The sequence below is a fragment of the Tiliqua scincoides genome, chromosome 1 (assembly GCF_035046505.1).
Source record: "Tiliqua scincoides isolate rTilSci1 chromosome 1, rTilSci1.hap2, whole genome shotgun sequence".
NCBI lineage: Eukaryota > Metazoa > Chordata > Lepidosauria > Squamata > Scincidae > Tiliqua > Tiliqua scincoides.
Window position 1 is genome coordinate 113,104,155 of NC_089821.1, and position 8,947 is coordinate 113,113,101.

Genomic DNA, 8,947 nt, shown 5'->3' on the forward strand with positions numbered 1-8,947 from the left:
TCTGGTTAAATCCAAGAACTCTGATTTAGCTCATTGCAAACTGGGGTGCAGGTGATTATTTCTTTCCTCTATTCCTCAGGCTTTTGTAACCTTTAAATAACTCACAGCCTGAGGTCCATATCCAACTCCCCATGCTGTGCTAATGATCACATTATACCTAATCGTATATTTATTAATGGTGGTACTGTAGAGAGGGGTGAAGGACAATGGATCAACCTATGTGCATACATATCTGAAATTGCAAGCAAGACCCCTGGGGTACTGTATACATTTAGATACTGCTATAAATGTTTTATTTGGGAATACAGCAAAGGAGCTCGACATGCTGCATCAGAGAAAATGCAAACCTGTCTGGTAGCTGTGCTCGTTGGAGAGCAACTATTTAAAATGACCGTGGGTGTTCCTTACTTATCTTCACTCAACAATGTCTGTGTCAAATACAATGTTCTAAAAGTCGTTCCGAAATTGCTCGCACAACATGCATTCCAAAAAGGTAGTTTACAAGCACAAGGGAGGGGTGTGAGAATCAGTGACAAAATACATATGAGGCATGCATTAACCCATTCCAAGGTTAATGGGAGACATTTTCTGTCAGATGATCAAGGATAGCCTGGCTGTGTCTGAGAGACCTGGAACTGCTGCCGACAAGCAGGTTTCTAGAGCTACCACCCTACGGCACACACAGGGACAGCTGGAGGACCCTGTTCATGCAAAATGGCTGCAGGGGTTTCAAGGGAAGCTAAAGCAATTTTGCTTATTTACACTGCAAACCTACACATGGCTACTCAGAAGTAAGTCCCATTGAGTTTAATGGGACTTACACCCAGGTAAGTGGAGGCTGGGGCTGCAGTCTTAGATTAGTGAAATCTCACAATCATGTAGAATGTTCCGGCTTTCTGCAATTTAGCTAGCTAGTGATTCCCTTCAGTGCTCCCCTGTGATCAAAAGATGGAAAAAGGAAGATGAATTGCATGTCTGTGGATGCTAATACATATTTATACATTATATTTAGTTACTGGGAAAAAATACTTGGGTTGGGAATAGGGATTTATGTATATGTCTTATGTATGATGCACCTGCAGATTCAGCCCCAGTATGTAGCATTTACATGTACAGGGGCCTAGAAGTAAACCCTAGGCTCATGTGCCCTCCAACCACTGAACCTTCAGTGTGCATTGGAATCTACGCAGAGGTAGGTTCCTCTCATGTGAGTTCTTCATTCTTTTTCACAGTGAGCAGATCACATGAACGAGGCCTGCGCACATAAGTTTTGACTTTCAGTGCTTCCAACTCACATTAAAAGTTCTATTTTTGGTGGGGAAGGATTGACATGCCCAGGACATGACTCCATGTCCTACCACATAGAAAATGGATATGCTAAGCCAGGGTAGGAAGCTGATATCTGAGTTATTACTAAATTTCTCCTAAGCAGAAATTCAAGGCTAATTCTGCCATTCCAGGGAATGGTCAAGATTGTATCTTAGAAAACTTTCAGTAGCAATTCAGTCACTAGAGTTTTCAAATCATTGGCTGATTGACAGCCTAATTCGAACCTTCCTCTGCACCTATGCAGCTGTGCCAATGGAGTGCATGCTGCATCCTGCAGTGGTGGCAGTCCCAGAGACCTCCTTAAGATAAGGAAACATAAACTGCCCCCAACAGGTCTCCTTGGATGTGCGCTAGCCATTTTGCTGGTGTAGATCCAAAGAGAGTAAGGTAGAAGGCAGGGGAAAGGAACAGGGATAGGATCCTGGCCCATGCTAGTGCCACGGGTTTCCACTCCTCCCTCCCCCATTCTACCTCCTGACCTCAACCCTTCCTTACCCAGATACTTCCCCATTCCATTCCCTCTCCACCCCATTCATCCCATCGCCCACCCAACAGGCTGGTTTTCCTGTGCTCCCACTGGTAGCTGGCAGGGGCAGCGGGCCTCTGATGCTGCCACCATTTGCAGCAGTGGTTCTGGAATGGCGTCCAGCAGCATAACGTGCGCACTGCTATGTGAGCATTTGCAGCAAACAGAACCACTGTTCCGCTGTCATAAAGCCCAGTTGGGATTGGTCTGTTAGTTATTCAAATTTTAAGACTTCGTAAGAGAACAGAACAAGAACAAGGCCAGCCCAGCCAAGAAGCAAACAAGTTCCAACCACTCATACAACACTGGCCCAACTTCAGGAAAGGTCAGGAAAGTAGGGGACAGAGGGTATCTCTCAACTAATCTTCCACAGGTATCAATAGCAAGAAAAGCTAGGTCCTGCTAGTATCCTCTCTATATCAGCCAGCATTCACATGAGCTCAAGAAAAGTGTTGCAATCAGTCCTGGGGCACAACCTCTTCACCTCCACAGTTTCTAAGTTATGTGCATTCTTTGTACCTGAAAATGTCAGGATTCTGTGCTGTTAAGAGGGCACGTTGTGGTTGCAACTAGTTGCACATTTCAAATGGTTCTGCACTGTTTCTGAATCATACTCATAAATAGTTTCTTTGTGTTTTGTTCTAGTGCTCCCGGGAGTGGTCCTATGTTCAGATCCACGACCGTCACAGTCCGAGATAATTTCACTGAAGTCCCACGAAGTGCTCTCATCGACTCTGCTAAAAAAGAGCAAGAGTTTGACGTGGCTTTACTGCACAGTCCAAAGGTTGCTGGCAATGAGGCCTCCGTTGCTTCGTTGTCACCTGAGATTGCACAAAACAAGAAGCTGGACGTTAGCAAGCTTGGGGATCAAATGCAAGGATTTCAGGGGCATAAAGTGGGATTCTCTTTTGCTTTCCCAAAGAAAGCATCCGTCAAGCTAGAATCCTCAGCCGCAGCTTTCTATGAGTATAATGATGAAGCTTCAGCAGAACATGCCCTTGGCAGAAGAAGTCGGTTTGTTCCTGGGCCTTGCAACCTTCAGGCTTCATCAGATGAAGAAACAGCTTTGTGTTCCGAGGATAAACCTAACTTGGGTGGTCCACTGGTAGAAAAACACACTGACAAAACAGAAGTTATCCTAATACAGGATTCAAAGGAACCACCAAGTGAGGAGAAGATCATACAAGAGGATGTCGTATTAAGTCCTGTTGCTCATTTGAAAGAACCCGGTCTTAGTGATTTGGATAACTTCTGTGTTAGCGTGGATTCTGCTCTGTCACTTAAAGAAACCCAGCCTGGAGTTGTCCTTGGAAACCAAGCCCTCCCTACAGAAAGCAATACTGATGAACATGTGGGAAATAAATGCACAGGTCCCCCTGTCAACGAAGATTGTCTATCCCAGCAGGATGTCCAGGAAGAAAATGATCAGAACATTAGTAGCAATTCACCCACTACTGAGGCTGAAATTAAAAAATCCTCCTCTGATGGACTGATTCCAGCAAATTCTGAAGGGGAAACTATAGCTTTGCCTTGTAAACAAGAGTCACAAAAAAGACTCTGTGAGCCATTCGTTCCTGTGCTTAACAAACATGGATCATCCATTCTTCAGTGGCCATCTGAAATGCTAATTTACACAAACACAGAACCATCTATCTCATACAGCTGTAATCCCTTATGTTTTGACTTCAGATCATCAAGATCGAGTGAATGCCTGGAGAAAAATAAGCCACAGTCAAATATGGTGAATTCTTCCCTGAAGACTGAAACCAGCCAGGGCCTAGCTTTAAATTGTCCAGATAAATCTCTTTCAATGTATGTTGCAACCAGTATTAATGCACATCCATGCAACCTTGTAACATCAGAGACAGCAGATGTTTCTGCAGTGGAAGGTTGTAATCCTGACAAAAAACCAGATGAATTAGGCTTGGATACTTTGTGTAGGGCTGAAAAAATGGAAAACGGTCATAACCCCCAAAAATGCATTCAAGAAAGCTCATGTACGGATGAACAATCCCACCATGGCTGGATCAAAAGGACCTGTGATAAGTGGTTTCATAAAAGTAGGAAGAGGAAAAGGAGGAGAAAGCTGTGCCATCATCACCACTACAGGAAGTCTGCTGAGTCAGATATTGACATTTCTCCATTCATTGAACATAATTTGGCTGATGTTGATAAACATCTAAAGCTTCATAATGTCATGGAACAAAGTATGGGTGAACATGGACTGGGTTATTCAGCTGCAGAAAAATTACAGCAGTCATCTGAAACTCTTGAGGCTGATTGTGGTGGAAGGGTATCAATGTCCACAGAAGCCCATGAGATCCAAAGTCCATACCCAGCTTGCAACACAAAAGATGACAGGGACTGTTGCATTATCTCAAACAATCTGTGGAGAAGGAGCAAGCCGGTTTCTCACAATCAGTCAAGTAAATCAGGATTGCATTCGGGAGGATTCAACTCTGTGTATTCTAGAGCATTTTGTACTTGGAATATAAGAAGATCTAGTAGTAGCCCAGAAAACAAACACAGAGGCCATCATTCTGATGAAAAATGCACACATCAAACACAGCCCTTAAAAAGAGCTTATCATTCTCTTGCCGATGAGGTAGAAAGGTCCCATAGAAAACGGAGACATCATATGCATTCCTGTTCCTCAGATGAAAGTTCATATGCAAAGACCTGCTTCTCAGAAGAGAATCTGAGGCAAACACGGTACTTAGCAGCATCTTGTAAGCCTAAACGGAAACGAAGAAGGAAGAGAGCAAGAATTCACCGTACTGTTAAAGAAAGAACTCCAAGAAAGGACAGCAGTGTCAAGTCTCCCAAAGAGGTCTCTGCGTTCAACAATTCTCCCAAAGCATCAGCTGAGGATAACACAGAGCAAACCCAGGCCTCTTCTGTCACAGATTATGCAAATGATATGGAAAAAACGATACAGCCAGTGGAAAGCCAAACAGCCCCACAATCTGAACACTTACTTTCATCAGAAAATATTCAAGGATCAAACTGTTCTGTTACAGAGAACGCTCCATCTCTGGAAGAATTTGTGCATTCTGCTTCTCCTGTTACTGAACACAGTGTCCTGGCAACGACGAAACCCAGGAACACGCAGGAACAGGGAGAAAAACATGACAGCGTGAGTATTGCAGAAAGTCAAGCTCCTCCAAAAGTGCCCCCTGTGGAAAAAAACCTAGACCACCCTCTCCCAAAAGCATACCTGTGCCATTATGAAGTGGCTGAGACCATCCCACAAGAGAAACTAGTCCCGTCAGCCAATGAGTGGCTGCGGTATAACCCGGGTATCTTTAATACCCCACCTCCTTTGCCCTTTAAAGAAGCACATATAAACAGTCATGCTTTCTTAACGACAGAGCAAATCCTCTCCCCCTTCACCTTGCCTGAACACGCCCTGCTCTTGCCCCCGGAAAACCATGACAAATTCAAAGATCTACAATGTGAGGCCTACCACCAGATCTTTCAGCAAAATATGCTCGCTAGCAAGATGAAACTGACATTCCCTCCCACTGCAATCCTGCCTTCAAATGCTCCTCTGCAACCTCTACCTTTGCAGCAGCCACTGTGTTCTACCTCCGTCACCACGATCCACCACACTGTTTTGCAACAGCATGCGGCGGCCGCAGCTGCTGCCGCCGCAGCCGCCGCAAGTACATTTAAGGTCCTTCAGCCTCACCAGCAATTCTTTTCCCAAGTTCCGCCTCTTTCACGGACACCTTTACCTCACCTGTCAGTCGGGCCAAGACTATGTCCTGCAGGCCACACAGCCATCGTCGGTCCACCTCAGCTGCCACTCATCCCAGCTTCAGTTCTCCATCCAAACCACTTGGCTTTTCCCCCTTTGCCACACACTCTGTTCCCCTCGCTCCTGTCTCCACACCCCACTGTCATTCCTTTGCAGCCACTGTTCTAGGTCTCACAATGGCCCTTTAAAACGGGAGTGGGAGCCTTCAGCTGACTATATCTGTATATATATCTGGCCTTGTTCATCAAATATTTTGAGTGGATGGAAATGAAGGGGGGGTTCAGAGCCTCCTTATCCAGAAATGATTTTGCTGTTGGCAAAGCAATGCAGATATTTACGTGTAAAGTGCAGATTCATAATAAAATTAAAGCACTGAATAGTCTAATACTAATAACTATATATATACCTATATATATGTACGTATGTATGAAGATCATGTCTTAAAATACGTAAACATGTATATAAAATATATTTATAGTATTGTAAGCTAGTTGTAAAGTATGCTCCTGAGTTCTTTTTTTAATTATATTTGTGTATTTGCACCTAAGTAATGTTTAGACAAAGCCGATGCACTATGTTTTGTATAACATTCCTTCTAACCATAAAACGATGAGGAAACTCTCTCTTGCAATAATTTTTTTGTTGTTGTTCTTGTCGTTATGGATTTAACAGGACTAACAAAATATATCATTTGCTGTTAGGCTGACAGATGTAGTTGTTTTCTGCCATTTAAATACTAGGCTTGACTTTGTTTTGGTAATCACGTATCCTGCCCTTCCATGATTTATCATCCAGGCTCAGAGGCTGAAGCCTTAAGGGGAACAATCTTACGGAGAGGAGAACAAAGGGTGATAGATCTGATTATATTAGCAGCTTGATGGCATGGAGACAAAATATTGCCTGTTTGCAGCATGTGCCCAAACTGCTGACTCGAAACAAAAGACAGGCAGAGAGAAAGCAAGCACAAGGGAACTCTTCCATGCCACATCTCCAGCAGGCCACAGTTTCTTTAGTTTCTTTTCCTCCTTGTTTTTTGTATGGCTGTCAGAACCCACTTTTCAGTGAGTTCGAGTAATGATCAAGGAGCTCAGTGCCACCTGTCCATAGTGTGCAGCCCTCTAGAAAACCTACCACAAGGAAGAGAGGTGCTGCTGCACCTTTCCACCCACCACTAGACAGAGCAGTCCTACCAACTGCTCAGTGCAACAGCTACCCAGTTGCTCACTTCTCAGTCATTATATTTCATTCCAGGCATATTGATAGCTTTGAGTGGCAGGCAGGTGCTACATCCACCATGGAGAGATAATCAAGAATCACCATCATTCCACCCCCACCCGTATTATGGCCCTGCCCTTCATATTGCTTGGGAATGCTCACCATGTGAAGTGACACGATCACCCTGTCGGGCAACGACATAGAGCAGGGAAACTCCTGATGTGATGCTGGCAATTGGCTGTGTGTGCATGCTACAAGGGAGGGTTGTAGACTCACCACAGGGATGCTTTTTGCACCAACACCTTATGGTAGCCATAATATCTGCCACATCTCTGTGGCTATGAAAGAGATGGAAAAAGGGGAATGGTGAAAGAAGAGCTACTCTAGTCTTGAGAAACGATGAAGAAATAGGTAAGTGGATAGCCTGGAATGACTTTCAAGGGACTCCAGTGCTGTTCCTATTTTGGGTAGAAACAACGGATGAAAGTGTGGTCCTGTTATGGTTGCTCAGAGACAGAAAAAATCAGATGTGAGTTCTGTTCACAGGGAACTCACATTTGGATCAGCTCCTTGTTTGGAGAAGGCATGATATGGTTTGTGGAAGACGATGATATAACGAGAGATGTGGAACCAGTGTGCCACAGGCAAAATGACAACTGTGTGTGGCAAACAGAAATCTCATGCACACGTAAGTGCGGTGGATATGGTATATGAATCTGCAGAACTCTCATTCTTGATTCATACATGCAGATTGATCACTTGATCACTGCAACATCAGTTGACTTGCATTGGCCATGATGGCCGCAACACCACACACCAAACTCTCATATAGCTGCAGACATAAGGCTTTTCAGTGTGACATTCAGCTGTCAGTCAACAAGGGCTGAGAAACCAAGTGACATGCATTCAGGCACCAGGCAGGTCAAAGGAACAGCAAAGGGATTGACTCTGCAGATTGCCCCTCATGTATACGTAATCCCAAGAGTTTTTCCTGTACATTTTTCTTAATTCCAGAAGAAGTCCATCTGCTATTTTTTTCACTCTGAGGATGACAGCAAGAGGCAGTGAATGGCCCTTGAACATTTTTGTCTTTGACTTCCAAGTTGGCTGATATCTAATCAACAGCCAAGATCTTATGAGTTCTCAAGTTCCAGTACTGATAGTAAAGTCCAAGTTTGACAGCTGAGGTGACAATACAAGGCAGGCTGGCAGAAAGTGCAGCCCTAGGCTTTGACCTGGGTTGTGACTTGGCATCAGAGGAATAGGGTTGCTCCTCATTGGGGTTCTTCTGACCCAGTTCTTGCCAGTGGTCATAGTGTTGCATCCTGACTTGTCCATGGAGCTCAGGCCATTGTTGGAAGCTCCAGCTGGTCCCAGGTATCTTCCTTATGTGCGAAGAGTCTTTGTGTAAGCAGGAACACTCTGGACAGAGCTTCTGATAACACTCCAAATTCTGTGGGCAGGTTAAGAATAGATTAATTTAACAGAGAATGTTTCACTTGATCTGAGCCAAAAATAATACAACTCCTGCTACTCAGAATTGATACAATATTGTAAAATCAGATGGGAAACCAACTAAAAGTTAAAATATTTCTTATTTCAGAATTTAGAAGACAAATTATCTGAAGACCAAATGAGTCAATATGGCTATCATGTGATGGGGACTAGCATGCTTGATTTTTCAAAGAACAGTTGCATGGGACCTGATCCATATCAAAATCACAGTGGTGGGAGGGGAGGTTAACACCATTGTCCTTACGTATATACCCCCAAATCTACTATTAGCAAAGAAATAAAGCTCCTTTTGGAACTAATGAAAACCTTTCTTTTTGACAAATAACGGCTGCAGGGTGGGGCAAGAGCAATTAAGCGTTACAAACACCTTCTCCCCACGCTACACTGTCAGTCTAGATAGGGGTCCTGAACAGCTGCTATTTAAATTTGAAAAATCAAGCCTGCAGGCACAGTCAGGTGATAAGAGTGTCATCCAGTTTGGCTTAATTTTTATTTAAACATGGAACATTGGTTTATCTACTGATTACACAAGATTTTAAACACAGATGAATGAAATTAGCACTGTTATGGAACCACAGAACCACACCATTCTAATTTGCACA

The 8,947-nt window shown here is 43.9% G+C and overlaps 1 protein-coding gene across 1 annotated transcript in view; it reads left to right on the top strand.

Moving 5' to 3' along the window:
- The window catches only part of ZNF804A (zinc finger protein 804A), a 248,561-nt gene extending 242,778 nt beyond the window's left edge, over positions 1–5,783 (top strand). The window contains exon 4 of the mRNA XM_066611241.1: positions 2,501–5,783. Coding sequence (XP_066467338.1) covers positions 2,501–5,783 — 3,283 coding nt within the window. The remainder of the gene's footprint in view (positions 1–2,500) is intronic.
- The last annotated feature ends 3,164 nt before the right edge of the window (positions 5,784–8,947 follow it).